The 19,623-nt window shown below is 41.6% G+C and overlaps 1 protein-coding gene across 2 annotated transcripts; it reads right to left on the bottom strand.

The window, feature by feature from the left end:
* Window positions 1-5,677: 5,677 nt before the first annotated feature.
* On the bottom strand, window positions 5,678-18,754 carry acot11b (acyl-CoA thioesterase 11b). Of its 2 annotated transcripts, none has more exons than XM_080771333.1 (16): window positions 18,357-18,754; window positions 16,798-17,095; window positions 16,221-16,290; window positions 16,024-16,084; window positions 15,304-15,405; window positions 14,971-15,106; window positions 14,670-14,823; window positions 13,929-14,048; window positions 13,292-13,430; window positions 12,440-12,495; window positions 10,330-10,396; window positions 9,877-9,960; window positions 9,301-9,434; window positions 8,591-8,722; window positions 8,206-8,332; window positions 5,678-6,877 (listed from the first exon to the last, which is right to left on the bottom strand). In XM_080771333.1, exons 2-16 carry the CDS (start codon window positions 16,985-16,987, stop codon window positions 6,677-6,679), a joined length of 1,773 nt encoding a protein of 590 aa, XP_080627459.1. In that variant the 5' UTR covers window positions 16,988-17,095; window positions 18,357-18,754; the 3' UTR covers window positions 5,678-6,676. The 2 variants fall into 2 exon arrangements, with proteins under 2 accessions (XP_080627459.1, XP_080627458.1); XM_080771332.1 differs by having other exon boundaries at window positions 16,798-16,989; window positions 18,357-18,752.
* Between the last annotated feature and the right edge of the window lie 869 nt (window positions 18,755-19,623).

Consider the following 19,623-nt stretch of genomic DNA (forward strand, 5'->3'; position numbering starts at 1 on the left):
TATGTAAACAAGTTTTTCTGTCTGTATTTTCCTGTACTTTCCTTGAACTGTACCCATTCTAAAATGTTCAATCATTCAATCAAGCTATTTGAAAATAGCCGATGTACAAGCTCTCAACGTACTGCATCAGAGCATGTTGTGAGCTTGTAGATCTGCTTTTTTTTTTAAATCTTGAAATAAAATAGTATTTGTCTGAAAATAGTTTCAGACAAATACATGAATTTGGAGAACCACTGCCACTGTCATCTCCACCAGGCCGAAGGCATGGGGAGAGAGTATGTTCTGCACTCCGTCCGCGTGTCCGTAGCCTATGTGTGTGTGTGTCCGTGTGTCCGTCCGTCCGTCTGTGTACAGCTAATCTCCTGCACCGTTAACCTGGTCGATGCCAAACTTTGCACACACACATTCCCTAGATGCCAAAGATGAACCTCTGCCCCACATTTTCCAGAACGGCCAAGAGCCACCAGGAGGCCGACTTTTGCAAAACACATTTTTATGAAGATCCTGCAAGTCGTTGCACAGTATCTCTCATGTGCTCAAGACAGATCTGTCCGATATTTAATATTCCATCCTAGTTGGCTAACATTGGCTTTCGAACAAAAAGTAGTAATATAAAAAAAGATGTTTTGCAAATATCTGCCTCCTGGTGGCGCTATAAAAGGCTGTTGTTACAATTGCAGGGCAGAGGTTTTTCCTTGGCCTTTAGGGAGTGTGTGTGCAAAGTTTCACGCCGATCAGTCCAGTTATAGGTAAAAACCAAACAGGAATATCGCTACCATGGCTGATTTGAAACATTTAGGGTTGCATTTCTTCTATGGCCATGTGTGTGCAATGTTTCACGGCAATTGCACGCTGCGTTCATGAGTTGAGGCATTCGGCCTGGTGGAGACAATAACAGGAAGGCAGAGACAAATCAATACAACGTCCACACATAAGTTACAATTAGGTGCATTAAAAATGAGCAATGGATGGCACTATTTTATAGGCAGAAATGCTTCTTGTGCAAGTGGGAAAAAATAAAAAGCACATAAAACCACAGTATGTGGATGGTTAAAGCTAAATTCTAGGTTTAACCAGTGATAGAAAATCCATGTATTGCCATTAGTATAGTAATAGTTGTCTGTTTTGAAATGTCAATATCCATGAGTGTGAGCATAAACTACTTTATACCATACTATAAATATACCATACCATACTATAAAGTATGGTATTGGTACTGTATACATGTTAAAGCCTGCTATAACAAGTATAGCAACAACAATATGCTTAGTTTTACAGGAAAGGGCCTTCCATTTCGACATCCCGCCACTATAGACAACAGAAATGTTTTATTAAATTGATTTATTGGAGGAAATAATTATACAAAAGACAACAACAACAACAACAACAGCACATGTTCCAAAATGTAGGCTTTTACCATCCGCCACCTCCATACAATTTAAAATGTTAACATGATCTGTTCTTGGACATGGATCGTAAAGCCTATAGAAAACATTACTGGCAACTATAGGCTCCAAATCACTAATATTGGACATTCAGTGACTGACCCCCAGCACATTATGGTCCTGACTCATGAAAGAATCTGATGAGTAAGATCTTGGATGCTGTGAGTTGTCAGTGAGACAGCTTCATATAGCATATAGCAAATACAGATGCCCTCGTGTGGGGTGATTCGTACATTTGGTGAAACTGGACCTCAAATGAAATCAGGTGGGGGCAGTAATTCTCAGAGATAGCTCTATTTTTATCTCTATGGCACTGATCCTGACTGTCCAGTTTCATGGTTATGTAAAATGTTCTACTGGACTTCTAAGCTGTGTACACCAAGTCAAATAGTACATTTATCTGTGGCTGAGGGCTGAGCTCTATTGACTGTATAACTTGAAATGAAAACGTTTGCTTAATACATTTTATGAAATAAGAATGCATTGTCTTTCAGAAAACCTAACTTCCTGGTGCACTGCTTTGGCAAAAACTGGGGCAGCTGCTGCTACTACATGTATATCTCCATGCCAACAATATTGTGGACTAGGAGGCATATCCAGGAATTGGCTGACTGCCAAACAATCTCAGGATTAACCCTTCATGGCACACCGCTCAGCCTGAAGGCAGGCTAGCCTACAGGCACTGTATTATTAACATCATGTGGTTGCTGAAATCCCTGGATCTATGTGATTTCTGACGAGGTGATCACCAAGTACTGCTGAAGTACTGCTGAACTGCTGAAGTTCAAAGCCCTACATTTATTTGTGAACCATTTTTTTAAAAACCAAATAATGTAGCAAAGGACAAGTTTAACAGTAACCCTAATTGTGATACTCTCAGTGGAATGCCAGTAGATGCCAGTAAAAATCAGTATAATTATTTTCTGTTTATATCAGAGATCATACAGGATCCAGGCTATTTATTCCCCCACTATACTCATCCAACGGTGCATTCTGGGCCATCTAATGATGAAAATGTGTGGGTAATTTTCAAAGAGCAAGGAACACTACAACCTAAAGATGTGCATAGCTGAGAAGCATGTCTCATCACCTTTTATTTGAGATGTCTGGTAGCATTTTTACCAAGTTTGGCTATAAATTTCAACACCCTGCAATGGTGGGCACATATATGCACACACACACACACACGCACGCACGCACGCACGCACGCACGCGCGCACAAGCACAGTCACACAGACAGACAGACAGACAGACAGACAGACAGACAGCCTCATTACAATACTTTCGTATTTGCACAACTAATAAATAACCTATTCTCAATCTGTTCCTACTTTTCTGTGTAACTGTTGTCATGTTGTTGATCTAGACTTGTCAAGACTGCCGTTTTATGATGTAAGAGGTAAAGAATGCTTGGTGCACCACAATGCCCTGTGGCAGTTAATGCTTGTGGCTTCCTTCAGACAATGCAGCAGCATAGATAACATTCAAAACAACAAAAGCACAGCAAACAAAGAGATAGAATAAAGAGTGCAAGAAAGAGCGTTTTCCTTTTCCCTGTTTCAGTCCATTCATGTATCGGATTGTTCAGGGAAAGAAGCTTTTTTGCAGTCTATTTCCAGTGACTTTGAGACTGCAAAAACGTTTTCCATGCGGCAGCATCTCAAACAGTTGGTTTGCGGTTGGGATGGCTTGGGTCCTTCATAATTCCACAAGCTTTGCTGACAGAATGATCGTCATACAGGGCTTCGATGGGGGTAGATCACATCCGCTGATGCGTTCGGCTGTCTGCAATGACATTGTTATCCATCACCAGGGGAGCCAAGACTCTACACGAAGCCATCCACCACTTCTACTCCCAGCAGTTTAGGTCTCCCTGGCCCTGAGCCCTCCAGTCTGCTCAAAAATGCTAAAAAGAAGCCAACAGTTCGCTGCTGGTGCTTAATTCAGCTAGACTGCTAAGCAGATGAGTGAACACGGCAACAGAGAAGAAATTGCAGAGATTACGACGAGAAAGTCAATGAAGGTAAACCAAACCCAAACAAGGGTGGCAAGGAGCGACGTCGCAACAGTTCTAACAACTGTACAGAGGAAGAGCAGGAATAGGATCGAGCTCAGTTGACTTGCAAGAGAAAGCAGCCTCTTGAAGGCTGCTCTCTCTTGCAAGTCATTGTCAGCTGGGTCAGGGAGTTGCAGGAGGCCCAGCTGAGGCATGCAGTCTTTGTGGAACGGAAACAGAGGGCAGCTTCAGAGAGGGCCCTGGTGACGGCCTTTAGTTGGCAGCAGACCATGGTCTTTATTAAGAACAGCACACAGCAGAGGCTGATCAATGCCGAGCAGAAGAGTGACACAAGTTCCAAGATGCAGGCTGAGACACAGAGCATTGTTGAGGATGTGATGTCTGCCCATGATGTTTCATCCTTGCAGACTAATGATGAAGCCTATATGGAGACAAAATCATCAACACCTTTTGGTTTCTTTCTTTATTAATCACAGCTGCATTACATATAGAGCCGGATTAACCGTTGGGCTAGGGTGGGCTGAAGCCCGGGGGCCACGACTAGGGGGGCCCCCGAAAATAAATAAATATATATATATAATTTCTTTCTTTTTTTTTAAATAAATTTGTATTGAAATCCAATTGACCAATTCAAGTGAAATGTGTGTATAGTTATTGTATTTACAGTAGTTGTATTATGGTTAAACCATTGAGAGCTTCTGTCTGCACTGCAGTGCTTATTGCTGTGGGGTAGCTATATAGCCGTGGAAAGCCTGATCCGGTCTAAAGCCCGCCTACTGTCTGTGTTCGCTATGAGGGCCCCCCCCCACCCCCACCCCCCACACACACAACAGCAGTGACTGATTTCCGTATCTCCACCCAAGATCCCCCCAGACCCGGAGGTGAGGTCAGTTCACCTGTCATTTAGGCGCGACATCTGTCTGTCTGTTGTGAATCTTGAGACAATCACCATGGCGGATAATGCTAAGAAGAAGAAAGACAATGAAGGTCCGAGTCGTCCTCGTCCAAGTGGACAACAAAAAAGAAAAAAGAAAGAAGAAAAAGACGAACGTGAAAAGGTGACACTGAGCAAAATGAGGAAACTTACGGGGTTCTTCACACCATTGCATTTAGCGACAGCTTCAGCGGCTGTCGCTGAAGCAACACTGCCGACAACAAAGCATGATGAACGGGACGACCCCAACAACAACAACAACTATATCTCCAGTGACGAGGTGGAACTGGGAACAAGTCCCCTATCTGCTCCCGTCTTTCGCGTTCCCGATGAAGATGATGAGCAGGTCGGTGTCTATAAGTGTCTAAACCTAAAGCCTTGCTCAGAATTGTTTTGATTTGGAGCCAGGCCTGTAGGCTAATACATGCACACCATTTAGGTGGCGGTGGTGGTGAATGACTCGAGCGGTGAGGAGGTGGATCTGGAAACAAGTCCCCTATCTGCTTCTGATGAAGATGATGAGCAGGTTGGTGCCTGCCCTTGGCCCTTCAATTATGGCCTTATTTTTTTTGTTTTCTCTCCAGGAAGTTCGGTGCTAATGAGATGGCAACTGTGGAACGTGTGAACCAACCAACACATAATAAAGGTATCTATTCAAGCTGAAGATAGTAGCTGGCATCAGAGCAGCTGGCATCAGAGCCAGTTAGATGATCTTGAGAGCACACTCAATCTAGTCGAACTAATCAATTATTTAAAAAATCACACCCGTGTGAAGTGAGAGGTGCTCTTATCATCGTACATCATCATACATCATCTCATTCCAGGCCAATAACAATTTGCGTCCTCACCTTTGTCATCAGTGTTTGTTATGCAATGTTTGTGTTTACACAAACACTCAAAATTGTCCATTCATTGTCAATGTTTGTTAATGTTTGTGTTAGGACAAAATTTGGTTACACACACCAAAAGCTGGACATAGGATCGCCCCTCACAGATAAGTCAATCGTTAAGTCATCGTTAGGCAGATTGTTTTTTAAACATTTTTTCAGGAATAGAAAGCCTGCAGTTTCTATTAGCTTGGATTACCCATTGATGATGTCACTGGTGGACAGGTTTCTGAACTGCTCACAGCCCTCCTACAGTATGAGACACAGACTGAGTAGAAAATAATTGTGGCATTTTATCATGAACATTAGAAGGACCAATTATATGAAGATAGGTTGAAAAGTGGTCCTTTAACATTTATTATGCAATGTTAACAAACTCAGGCAAAAATAATCCTTTGGTCAATTGTATTTATTGTTTTTTGTTACAGGAAATTCATAGGCACATGCCTTTCTTTTGGAGTGCACTTCAAATTCAAAATGGTGTCATTGTTTCAATACATTTAAATGTTCACTCACTAATAATCAGACAGATTAAGAGCTTTACTCAAGGAGGTAGAAAATATTTGTATTACAAAAACAATCTTCAAACACGTCTGTAAAAAGACATGCCCTTCCAGTACTAACTGGCCTCAAGATTATCCATTGCTAATGTCTCACATGCCATGACTCACATACCAAAGTATTATCCATCAACCTATGGATTAGTATTGCACAAAATGTTGTAGCATTATTAGCTACAATATAATTAAATTCTATAATAAGAATGTATTATTAATGTAATCCTATCATTAAAACAGAAAAAAAAAGTGATAAATACAGAAACAGTGTGCTTTTGCTTCACCAGGTAAACAGTACTGTCCTTAAGGGCAGATTCACACTATGGTCCCGGGAGCGCACTCGGGACCACTTGGCAGATGTTGTGGTAGTGTGAATGCTGCGTACCGTTTCCCAGAGCGGATCACCTAAACATTCCCGGGACAGCATGGAGGTAGTCTCTGGACCGATTGAAGTGTACTAGGATACAGATCAATGTGAAAGCATTGAATACAGTTGAATGAAGTGTACTCGGGTGCGGAAGAATCAAAGCCAATGTGAATCATGGCCAGCGTGGACCAGGCAATCGTATTCGGGAACAGTTTGTATCAAACGGACTCAGTGTGAATCTGCCCTAAAAGTCATCTTGGGCATCTTCTTGCCACTTGGCAGTTGGAAGACAAATCTTCCAGGTTGGACTGAAGTAGAAGTTGAACTCTGTTCAGTTGAAGCCGAAGGTGTTCAGTGTGTACATGGTTATGGCCTCCCCAAGAGGCACAGCCCCTCCCAACTGCACAAAACCAAAATGATGGTAAATCGCCGCAGACAGGCAGTCCTACTCTTTTCTATGACGGTATATTTAATCCTCATGGGAAGAGTAGACCATGGTAGCAGGGATGGGTCCCAGCACAGGAAGCTGCATGGCAGCCGGGCTGTCCTTGTTGACTTCCAGGAAGTGACTGCAAGCATTGAAAATAGAGTAGAAGCTGGAGGAGAGGCCAGCGATGTCTGTGGAGATGTAGGGAAGGACACCCGGTGTGGCCTGGTTGTAGTACGTGATCTGAAACAAAACATGAGCAAAGAAATTAATGTTGAAATTGGTACAGGATGTTATGTTACTACTTTATCAAAGATTTCAATTAAGGGCCTGGGCCGTGGCTCAGCGGTCCAGGCACCATGGCTGGTAATCCAGCCTGGCAGTGTGCCAGGGGTTCCACTCCCATTCCCGACGGCCTTTAATGCATGTCACCCCCCGTCTCTCTCCCCATTTCCTGTCAGCCTGCTGTGATTCTATCCCTCTACAAAAAAATAAAATCACACCCGTACGAAGTGAGTGATGCAATTCTGTGTGGGGGTCCCCGGAACTCGCCCAGGGGGCCGGGCCGGGCCGATTTCGACAAGCCGCCCCACATCCGAAACGGTTGAGAAATGACAGAGTTAACGTGTGGGGCTCCCTCTACTGTACCCTGTTGCGCACAGGTGGTGAAAAACAACCATGCTATTTTCGTTACATTCCCAGGCATTTAGCCAGGCACCCAGCCACACACATATCTCCGTTGCAACACTCAAAAATGAAGGCGAAAGCCACAAAGAATATCTTAAAAAAAATATTTCAATTAAGGTTGCCAACACCACTGGTACCTTACCATTATTAGTGATATTACTACTAATAATTCCAGTATGGACTGAATTCTGTACTATGGAATGAATTCTGTACTGGCCATATATGGAGCATGTCTTCAGTATGCAGGGTTTGATGAGGTTAGATCAACATAATGGAATGTCAGAACAGGTCAGCTCCATATATGGAGATCTAAGGGTCGCAGCGGGGGCAGTGTCTTGAGTGTACAGGGTTTGATGAGGTTTGGCCATATGGAGCGTGTCTTGAGTGTACAGGGTTTGATCACCCAGGTAGGGCAAAAGAAAAGCAACAACAAAGATTTTCGTATCCTGGTTAACCACTCCCCCTTGAAATCACATTTCCTTTCATTTGTGTAGTCTGGACCCTGCTAATGCATGGTTGGCTGCGGGAGTACAGCATTGACAGACTGTCTAACAAAACAAATCACACCCTTGTGAATACATCATACATCATCTCATTCCGTCTTCAACACTCAAAGCTGGACATAGGCCCCTCAAAAAGTGACGTAATCTCCAAACAGCTATTTAAAGTGATAATTTGTTAATTGAGTGGTCTTCTTTCTCTCAAGTGTTGCTATGGCTCATTGTGCATATTGCGTATAGCTTTTTTCTTTATTGATTTATTGCTGTTATGGCTTGACCCAGTCTTATCTATTATTTAATATTGTTATCCATTTTCATCTACAACCAAGTTCAAACCAAATAGTGCATGCATGCAAAGTTGTGTGCCTTCCACATTTGGCTCACCTTGGTCACAGTGCTGGATTCTTCCCAGATAGTGAAGCCAGCACAGAGTACCTCCCCCCTGGTGTAATCCTCAGTGGGAGGGTGGGTGGGCAGGGTGACAGAACGCAGGGCAATCAGATACGGGTCCCTGAGAGGGACAAAAGAGGATAATGTCAAAGGACAGAATGGTAATCAAGAAAGGGGGGTGGTGGAGTCAAGATAGAAAAAATCTGGTTATGACAATGTAAGAAAATGTCAAATTATGGGAAAGCCTCAGTCACTTCTGAGGTGTTATTATACAGTATTGGTTGCACAATACTGCAATGTACTCTAATGTACTGGACCGTAGTCCATTGGTCAAAGAAAATGCAGATCATAGTCTGTGAGTCTCATTGTGGTAAAATACCTGGCATCACATGGCTTCCTCCTGGAGGCCAGCATGATGAAATCATGACCTTTGTCCGCTTTCCTGACGGAGTGTGTAGCGACACGATAGATAGTGTCATCCTCATCTGCTTGGATGATCAGATGACACTCCCTGCAGTGCCCATAAAATAAGACATTGGTGAAAAACTCCAGTTATCAAAAGATTTATATGTTTAATGTCCCTGTTGCTGTTGCTGTCAACATCGGGACAGGCAGTTAACGAGACAAATGTGTAATTTCTGTTTGCCAACAACCACTCTGTCAAACCACTGAGGGTTAAAACTGTCCGCAGCTTCCCAAAGTGAAGCCTCAACATGTATCATTATAAAACCTTGTTGCATTATTTGCCACAGAAAAAGGGATGGATGGTGCTGTTGTAAACTTGCCAATCTTGGAATAACATTTAAATCTGCTCATTACTTTGCACAGTGAATTATACTTACTCAAATATAAAGCTAGAAGCAATAGTATAAGCAAGTGGGCTGGTATGGCAACATAAGCCCAATAATTTCAAATAAATATTGAATTAATTAATAAATGAATAGTTTATATCGGTGCTTTACCATAACATGAATAGATATTTCAGTCTGGTTTACAGAGGTCGCATACATTGAAAGTGTACAGAGAAGGTAGAACTACCACAATTGCTTAAGTGGCAAATTGCAAATGTGAATGATATGTTTTACTCACGCATAAAGCCTGTCCCATTCCTGCCTCCTCCTCAGGTCTGAGAGTAGGTGGAAGGTTTGCTCTGCTGGGATGCTGACATGCGTCTCCACTTTAAAACACAGCACGTGGTTCTCCTCCAGGGTGTACAGACTGACCTGGTAATGAAACCACATCCAAAAAGCAGAGGATTAAACCTCAGTCAAACCATTGGATCTGTAGCCACATTCCTTTCACGGCAACTTACACTGAAGTGTTTAACACAAAAGGGATGTGTGACAAATCTTGAACATGATAAGTGTATAGCTTTAGCATGGTATGCCTATATTTCTGCCCTGCTCCTTCTAAAACAGATTTCCGGTGCAGTGGGAGGGAGGGGGGGTGGGGGGGACTAATCCTGAAGAATCAGCCTCCAGCAAAGAATGTTGTCTTAGTCCACACATGGCTTCAAAGTTTAATAAAAACCAATGTGAGTCTGCTTGGAATGTATTTTCCGCAATAACAACAAACATGAACGGATAATGGAAGGCAGTACAATAACAGATATACAGTATGTTCTACCCAATACCCATAATCTCCAAATCTACTACCACTACCAACCTTATTCTTCTCGCTGGTAAGCACCCAGTTTTTTCTTGCAGCCATCAGATTCAGTGCTGATACGTTGTTGTAACTTAAGTACATCTAGGGGGGGAAATATTGTTTTTAGTGAAGCTAGAGAACTACCGGTAGATAATTGCTTTATTTTTGTACATTAAAAAGGATGGATACTATGTATACTAGTGTATACTGACTGTATACTGACCACATGCTGTACATACTGCATGTGTGCCTTTGTTAGCTGTTTAGAAGGCTGTTTTTTGTTTTTAACTTTTTTTCCAAGCTAAAAACACAATGTGCTCTTCTAAAATGCTCATCCAAATAACCAAAGTGGAAAATGTATCATCTCTCAGCAACCAGATAAAAAGCCAGTTGTGAACGCACACCCATTGAAAACAAAACAAAACATACTCAGGGAAAAGCTCCATGGTGGACACAGCTGACATGCAATACCTGGTTACTTTGGTCCCAAGGTACTGACAAAGGCACTTCAGTTTGCTTGCAGGAGATGATGTACTTCCTGCAAATACAGTTGTGAAGCAACACACAATGAGCAATGAACAAGGCATGTTGCATTCATATCAGCTAGCTCAGTGGTTTTCAAACTTTCTGTGTCAAAATACACAAATGTATTCACATTCACATCCATGCAAAATAGCCTATAACACATGACATCACTGTTCCTGCATTTTTAATGCAAAATAAAAAGTTAAGCCGTAGTTCATATATTGTCACAACTTTAGAAAAATAGCAAAAACGTAATGGTCCATCTACAAGCTCACAATGTGACACATGCCATGGAAACTATAATGCCCAAAATAGGGACACCCGGGTAAAAGTGCACACACACACACACACACACACACACACACACACACACACACACACACACACACACACACACACACACACACACACACAGTGTGGTCCTATGTATTCAATTAATCAACATAGCATACAAATGAACCCAATAAGGGTATAGAATTTGTCTCTGTATTGGGAAAGTAATCTCTCTGACAGATTCTGCTAACAAAATCTGTCAGCACCACTGCCCTAAACATGATTGATTGATTGAAGGATTTATTAACAGTTTTGGAGAATTACAGTACTTTTCAAGCACAACTCAATACAAGACTGTTAACTGTGGACGACACCAGGTGTAACTGCCAGTGACAGTTGGTTCTGCAATAATTTCTTTAGTTTGAAGTCTGTTTATTCTTTATTTATTGTTTGTCTTATTTTGTTGTTTGTTTGGATACTTCCTGTAATTTGGCATACTTTTACTTTGACACCTCCTGTTACCTATCCATATATAGCTGAAGCCTGTTAGCTTCACTCACCTCAGACCCATAGACTCATTTCACACAGCCCGACTCCAGAGGGAGAAGAGCACCAGTGTGTGTGTGTTTGCACCAGACCACACGGTATGAAATGTTTGACTGTTTATGTGACTCTTATTGTTTGTACTCTTATTGATTAAGCAGTGTTGAAGCCTGTGACATTTGCAGTTGTAGTGAACTTTTAGTGACTGAAGTTGTCTATTGTCTACAGTGCCTGTCCGTCACACTATGTGTAAATGTGACCATCGGTGACTGTTGATGTGCCCTGAGGTTCAAGTTGGTTATGCAGCCCTTTAGCACCCTCGATACGCGTAGTGAGGTATACATGATTATTTATTTGTCTAGTTTCCATTTGGAGTATCATTCATGATTGTATTTGTTTGGTTTTCGTTTGGTTGTGGTACTTTTGGTTATTGTGCATTTTCCTTGTCTTATAATTGAAATTACTTGAGTTTTGTATCACTGTATTTATAATTGACCATAAATTAACCATTTTTATTGTTGATTGTACTGCTGAAGTGACAAGTTTTATGCAAAGATTTTAGTAGTGAAACTATGAGATTATTCGATTGTAACTGTATTTATTCTATATCCTTATAGTTTTCACGGTGTTGGAACAATAAACACACCCGTCGAGACCACCCAAACTTGTCATTCTTTCATCAATCGAGGGGCAGCTACACCAGGTATAAAGCATTACACTTGTTTACAATAGGGTCCACCATGTTCAATTCATCATAACATTTAGAGACATACAAATATACACTACTATAAAAGCCAAAAACAGGAAGGAGGTAAAAAAGGGGGGGAAAACATATACAGTGAGGGGAATTCAGATGTAACGTTATTAGTAGGAATAAGCCCGGGAGGAAGTGGACTAAGAAAGGGGAGGAGCCAAACCAAGTTCCTGTTTCTTCTACACAAAAAAGGAGGTCATGCCACTAGAGGTAAAAACATTATTATAATTTTTTTTTAAATATATATATATATATATATATATATATATATTATTTTTTATAGAATGGGTTCCCAGATTGGAAAATGAGTGCAGACAAAGTAAAGCTATAGCACATAAAACATATTTTATATGTATATTATATTTTATTTATATATTTACAATTTATAACTTTGTATAGTTGTACATCCCTGGACGTCTTATGGCATAACCACTTGAGAACCACTGATCTACAGCTAGCTAAGCTGACCTCAACAGAGATACTGACCTATCCAAGCGAATCTTCTTTCTGGCAATAGCCTCCTGGTAGCGCCTCTTGCCATCCTGTGAAACAAAAATAATGTAAAAAAAAAACCTTATTTATCTAATATCTATCTAATCATAGTTGTGACAGTCATAGATATGGCATGAATATGAATAAATGCCTAAACAATAACAAAGCGAGAGTCATTGTCACCACCACATGAAACCTAGCTTCCCTATTCTGGGGAGAACAAAGAGACAAAGAGATTTGGTGTACAGTAGAGGGGGAAACGGAGTGGACCAAGTACAGAGTCTTGGGGGACCCTAGTCAACTACAGTACGTATAATAAGCTTTAAGTGGTTAATAACCCAGAACAACAAGTCTACTACAGAGATTTATGTAGATTTCTTTGTGTAGTTTGATGACAAACATTTGTCTACAACTTACACTGTATGCCAGTGGTTCTCAAAGTGGGGTCTGGGGACCCTCTGGGTTCCTTGAGGGGGTTCCCGGATTGATAATTAGTTAATACAACAACTTTAACCACTTTAACTCTACACACATCGGCAATTTGAAAATAGCAGATCTACATGCTCACAATGCACTGTGGTGCAACGTGTTGGGAGCTTGCAAATCTGCTATATTAAAAACAAAAAGGGAAATTACATGGAAAAATATGAAACATTTTAAGAACACAAATATTTTCAGATTGGGGTCCAGAGCCACTGCTGTAGGCTACAGACATGTAGAGAAAAAGAGGAGACCGACATGGTTAGACCCAGATGGTTAGTTATGTAATGTCCCTTTCTTTGCTCTACATGAGCCCTGTGCGCTACAGGCTGCCTCGGACAGCCATTGGCCGCGAGGAGAACTCACCACGGGCTCAGGTCGTATCCGTGGCAACGTGAGTGGCTTCCTGTCACTGTCCAGCACCACAAAGGTCATAAAGGCGCTATTTATATGACGTAGAGGCTCTCCACCCTTGTACGCTTCTGCACACACCCCCACCTCCATACTGCGAACATACACACGTGCATATGTATGCGCGTACACACACACACACACACACACACACACACACACACACACACACACAATTTAGTCCACTGATTCCGGGGTACTAGGGACCCCCAGGCATCCTTGAGGTTGTTCCAAGGGGTCCCCAGCTACATGATGGATAGTGTGGCACAAAATGGACCCATACAGTAGATCTATAACTCAGAGAGAGCACAAATGGACTTTGTTTAGGTTCCATTTGTACTTCGTGGCCTAAATGCATATTAGGCCATGTACTGTATTTGCCACTGTTGTTCTGCATTTTTGCCATGAAAATAATTGTGTAAGTGTTGATGCGGTTGTTGCTGTATGTTTTTACAGTTGTTGAGACCGGAGACAAATTTCCACACGTGGACAATAAATGAAACTAACTAACTAAACTGGGGGTCCTTGAAACTAAAAAGTTTGAGAATCACTGATCTAGCCTATTTGAGGAAATAATCATGAGAGTACTCACCTGTTCTTGAAGGAATTGTTGACAATAGCCTTCAGCACTAGCCTATCACCGATGTGCGACGGCCCACGGAAGTGAAACATGTCGATGGAACTCAGGGTTGGGTGTGCGTTGCACAACCGACTACAGAGAGGTGTTGGAGGAAAAAAGTGGAAAAGCTCAAAAACATGAATTTGTGTTTTGATTACTTTTTTTTAAATTATAAACATAGGGCTATATCTTGCACCACCCCTTAAACCTTATCCCTAAACGTATTTGCCATTTTTCGCTATTTAAAAAAAAAAACCTTTTAAAATAGTTCAAATATCTACAAGCTCACAACATAGAATGTAGATCGGCTAGTTGAACTATTTTTAAATGATTTTCAAAATAGTAAAAAATGGCAAATACGTTTAGGAATAAGGGATAAGGGTGGCGCAAGATGGAGCCTTAAATGTATTTTCTTTTTTTTAACTGATCCTTTGTCACGGTCTCTGTGCTGCATTTATGATGACACTTATGCCTAATCTATGCTCCATCATGCATGTGTTCCGTGCCAAAAATAGTTGACCTACAACCTCACAATGAATGCACGTTTTGAGCTTGTAGATCAGCTATTTTGGTACCTGACAGAGAGTCATATGACTAGGCATGAATCAGGCTTTGCTTTTGCCTTCTTGTAATGTTAACTAGGAATCTGCAATGATAGCCAGCCTGAAAAAAGCCTCAACTAAATACCTAAAAAATAAAAATTAGACATCAAACCTAGCTGCAATAGTAGCAACATTTTCCATCCAGGCCATGATCTGACCACCAAAGGTGCTGACTTGGTGGTTTGCGTGGGGTGGCAGTACCAGCTCCACACTCTCCACCCTTGTTCGCTCTGCTGGTACGGCATTCTGGTACTTCTGGCATTCCCCTGGTGAGAACACGAAACACACTGTTATTCAACAGAAAAATAACATGTTTGTTTGTCGAGTGACATGCCACAACATGTCGCTCACGCCACATCGTGTTTTTCTTCCCCCAAAGCATAAATGAGGCTTCCTGAGGTCTCATGTTGTACCTAGCTGAGCGGCGCTGCTGCTCAGTAGGTCGTTAATGATCTCAGCATGGATGAGTCTCATTCTCCTCCTCTCTGCCGCCAGACTGTATTCCATCTGCTCCATCTGCGTGTGCGGGATCACCTGCTTCAGCTGCACCTGTGTGTGTAGATACACACACAGACAGACGCACAGTATACAGAGTAAAGTATTTTACTTTTGTATAAAAAAGAGTCATGTGTTATTTTAAGACGTCTGCTGTGTATTTTGATATGCACATTCAAACAAACATGCACACACCAAGGCAGTCTTTGTGTCAATATACATGATCGCTATACTGGTTTCTTGGCCCTCACCTTCCCAGCCTCAGTGCGTCTTGCTACAAAGGTGGCGAAGGCATGGCAAACCTTCCATTGATTTGCAGTGTACAGGTCTTCACAATTGACCAAGATGCCAACCTGAAAGGAACAACCTTTAATAGATCTATACAGTAAAAGTGATATTATATTTTGTTAAAATAAGTGTCAAATAACTGTATTCTGGTGGTAATCATCGCTATAGACTAGAGTGTTTGTTCAGTAACAGGGGTCACCCTCTCTAACAAGTGAAATGTGAAGTGATGACACAAAGAAATTAGCAGATTTTTTTTTAAATGGAAGACTTTCAAATGAATGGTTACAATGGTTACTCTCTCCTGATTGGGTGAAGAGCTGGAGAGGCGAGAAGACCCCTGTTACTGAACAAAGACTGATTACTATAAGAATATAGAGATTTTAAAATAAAGCTGATAAAATATAATCTTTAATAACTATTAAGCTACCTCAGTCATTACTGCATTTACCAATTTTAAGTCCAGTAAATGTTTTATGTCCATTGCCTCCCTCTCTCCATATTTACAGAATAAAGATGGTAGCATAGTTATAGTATATAGAATACATGGGAGAACACCTCCAACCACTGCAGATGTATTAGTTATATTGTATTAACATACTCTACATACAAATAATTCCCAGATTGTAGCTTTAATACAGTTCATATTTTGAGAAGTTAAATAAAAAGAAATGACCTCCACTAACCTCCATGCTAGACGTGAAAGCTCTGTTAACCTTGGCTATTATGTTGACAACTTGTCCCACCCTGGTGTAGACAAACCTCTATTATTTACTATCAACACTGAACAAAGGTTAATGTCAACAATATAACAATCTTGCTGTATGGCATAGGTCAAATGCATTTTCACAGTTCTTTTAAGGCTAGCACATAAATGTTTTACCCTATAGTGTGCTCAAAGTGGATGTCATCCACTGAGGCGGTGATACAGGGACTGCCTGCATGTCTCTCAGCTTGAGAGATAAGAGAGAGAGATCACACAGATAACCTAACTGTTCAATGTTTTAAAGGACATTCTGACACATTGGACAGTACAGTGGGAAAGGAAAGAATGTATCAGTGTTCATTTAACTATACAAATCTAAAAGTTCAACTAACAGTCTAACACTGAGGATTTTGCTGTCTAGAAAAGAAGAGATCATATCGTTGCTATCGGGCAGAAACCTTGTATCTCCATTTTTCTAAAAGCTCATACAACACGGCATAGCTTGTAGCTATTTTCTGTTTGTGGGTTTTAGAAATATGTATCTGGTGAAAGGAAATATTTACCAAGAGCTGCTGCTTGTGACTAAATAATCACTATATTGGATTCATTGGGGGGCTTTTTTTATTTCTGAAAAGTAACGGTTTTTGGACATACAAGGTTTCCCCTCAACAGTGACGACATTTAAGTCCCTCTGGAAAAAAACCTCTGCTGAATGTCAGTGCAGAATGGCAGGTGGTCCGTGATCCTTGCTCACCGGACAGGCAGGCGGTGGAGTCCATCCATTTGAGCAGCTGTCCTACGCTCAACTCCCCGCAGTGATTGGCATGGCAGGGCAATACAATCTGACTCATCTTCACCTCTGTTGGGTTCCTGTATGCCTCCCCGTTCTCCAGAATGAACAGCGGGTCCTCTGCAGGGTCCGCATCTGGCCTGTCAGACGCCATCACTGAACCAAACAGACAGGGAACCGAGGGAAGGTAAATTAGTAATGTGGCACCCGGTGCAGTTTCAATCTCCCTTGTGCATTCTGTGAGATTGTTTCAGACAGGCAACTGAGGGAGAAATTGAAAATAAACAAATTCAAAAGCTTGAATGGAATCCTATTTGCTGTAACAGGCTAGACACAAAGTATTACAACATGCCGTGTAAGAAGAAGAAGAAAAAACTGAAATGACAGAATGACAGATCGAATTCTGCGCTGTTTGACACTTTGATGGGGTTTAATTTGATCTGTCAGAAACAATCTCACAATGGATAATACATTCTGGCTATAGTGTTGACTGTGTCAAGTCAAGTCACGCTAGGCCTACAGACATTTCAGAATATGGAGTACCAGGTGTAGCCCTACATGACTACAAGGAACTAATATATTATTACCATTGATACCACATGATAGAAATTTCCTCATGTGTGTTTACTTCTATAGTTCTAGATCCTTACACAACAAAATCTCTAGAAATGTGAAAGCAACATGATCATTCTGGACCACTGCCAAAGGGGCAACAAATGAACAAAAGAGGTTTTGTACTCAAAACAAGGGCTTTAAATAATCTGCAGCTCAATTTGTCAACTGGCAGATTGTTCAGGATTTCTCCTCGATCTCTACCACGAGGAAAAGGCAAAGAAATGTACTGTAGTAGCCTAGCCTCTGTACAATAACAGAGGATGTTGTTAGCGCGCCTCAATTTCATATACACTACTAAAGTAACTTAACTTTACAAACGGATTGGGATATTAAACGCAGTATCCTTTGCGCAGTTACGGGACCACCTGGGGGGTTAGTGTTATTGTAAAATCTCTGCTATTTCCAATTTTCCATACTGTTAATAAAGTAGGCTACCGGTAGCCTATTCAATCAAATATCATGCACTTCTACTTTACACTGACAGTTGTTGGTGGTGGTGTAAACTGTGAGGAAAAGTATTGATGGAAAATATTTATAGTCTATTTGTATACGTAGGCAACAGTATGTGACAGCCACAACCAGGGTGACTCTGGCACGCACAAGTGGTCACTGGTCACTGCGCGGTGTTGGGTGACAGCCATGCGACATCGTTGCTGTGACCTCTATAATAAATTCCATGCGGAATATGAACTTTATGAAACGTGCAACGACGACGGACAGAAATAAAAACGGGTTGGTGGTCAGAACTCAGAATAGATGTTAGTTATGCCGCTGCGTACTAGGCCTACTATACTGTACATCATATTGCTAAAATACACTGTAGGCTACAAGAAGACACACAGCAAGTAGGTAGCAAGCAACTACTTGAACGATCCAAAACAAGATAACAAGTTCCTTTGAATCCTTACCCAACGGCCAACGTAAAGGCTACTGCAGCAAGGGTCTTCAGGCGTTGAAATGTCAATGAATATCAGCACACACTGTAGCGAGAAAGAAGTCTGCACTCGCACTCCTCAAAAGTCTGCCAGAAAGTACACGGACACAGAGGAAAAGTGTCCGCTCACGGACGCTCTCCATTTTCCCCCACAACAAACACGCACACACACGCACAGCGGTACAGGCACTCACACACCCTCGACCTCCGTCGTTCAAGTGGCATTCTGCCACCAGAGAGTGATAACACCCCTCCGTAGTGGCTAGCTACAGTTGCGCCCACATTTTTAAGGTGGAACAATTTGGAGCGTCTGGTGAGTCCTGGTGAGAGACTAAACCAAATTATAAAACAGCAAAATTAAAACTATCATGCTACATTGGAAAGAAGCAACAAAAAAGCAGAGTAAACTAGAATGCTATCTGGCCCTAAACAGACAATATACGGTATACCTGATCAGCACCGTCCGTGACCGACCCAAAACAAAGAAAATCTTAACTAGGAAGGCTACAGACTCAGTGAGCACAGTCTTGCGACCGAGAAAGGCCGTCATAGACAGACCTGTATCCCGAGAGAAGACAGACTATGCAGTATGCTATGCACCCACTGCATACAAAAGTGGAAACCGAGCTACACTTCCTAACCATCTGTCCATTGTAGGCCTACCAACTTCCAAGACATCAGAGACATACTCTCTAAGATCTTCCAGGTTACAAAGCTTAATTAGCTTCGTATCTGTTAATGGCCGTGACACGTCTTTACCTTGCAGTGACAACAAGAAATACACCCCATGCAATTACCCCATGATAAAGTCATTGCAGTAAAGTTGTTGAAGTTCCTTAATTCTAATTTGACCTGGTTGTATTATATTTTGTTATTTTTTTATCATATACTTAATTTTTTAATGGCCTCACGTTAACTAATTTAATTCTGAATCTGAGTATACAAATATACACAACTTGGTGGCCTATGATATTTTTGGGGTCAAGTTCTCTTCCATAATTTGGATACAGAATGAATACCAAACAAATTGGTACTTGATACAGTGCCTACTTGATACAGTAGGCCTACCTACATGACTTGTACTAGTAGGCCTATAGACATAGGGTCAGATCAACATATCCGCCTGGGTGACAGCAGACTGCTGGGCGAGCGCTGGCGCTTTGGCATGGGTGGTCAGATCAACATGCTGAATTCTGTACTGGCCATATATGGAGTGTGTCTTGAGTGTACAGGGTTTGATG

The sequence above is a fragment of the Protomyctophum bolini genome (genome assembly GCF_963924005.1).
Source record: "Protomyctophum bolini genome assembly, chromosome: 8".
Classification (NCBI taxonomy): domain Eukaryota; kingdom Metazoa; phylum Chordata; class Actinopteri; order Myctophiformes; family Myctophidae; genus Protomyctophum; species Protomyctophum bolini.

Bases quoted from the DNA above. Each gene is read 5' to 3' on its own strand.
- acot11b (XM_080771333.1), bottom strand. From the start codon at position 16,987: ATGGCGTCTGACAGGCCAGATGCGGACCCTGCAGAGGACCCGCTGTTC. The intron at 10,397-12,439 runs GTCAGTATCTCT...CTGTATTTGCAG, and splicing joins AAGAAGATTCGCTTGGATAG to GAAGTACATCATCTCCTGCA. The intron at 8,333-8,590 runs GTATTTTACCAC...TGTCCCTCTCAG, and splicing joins AGGAAGCCATGTGATGCCAG to GGACCCGTATCTGATTGCCC.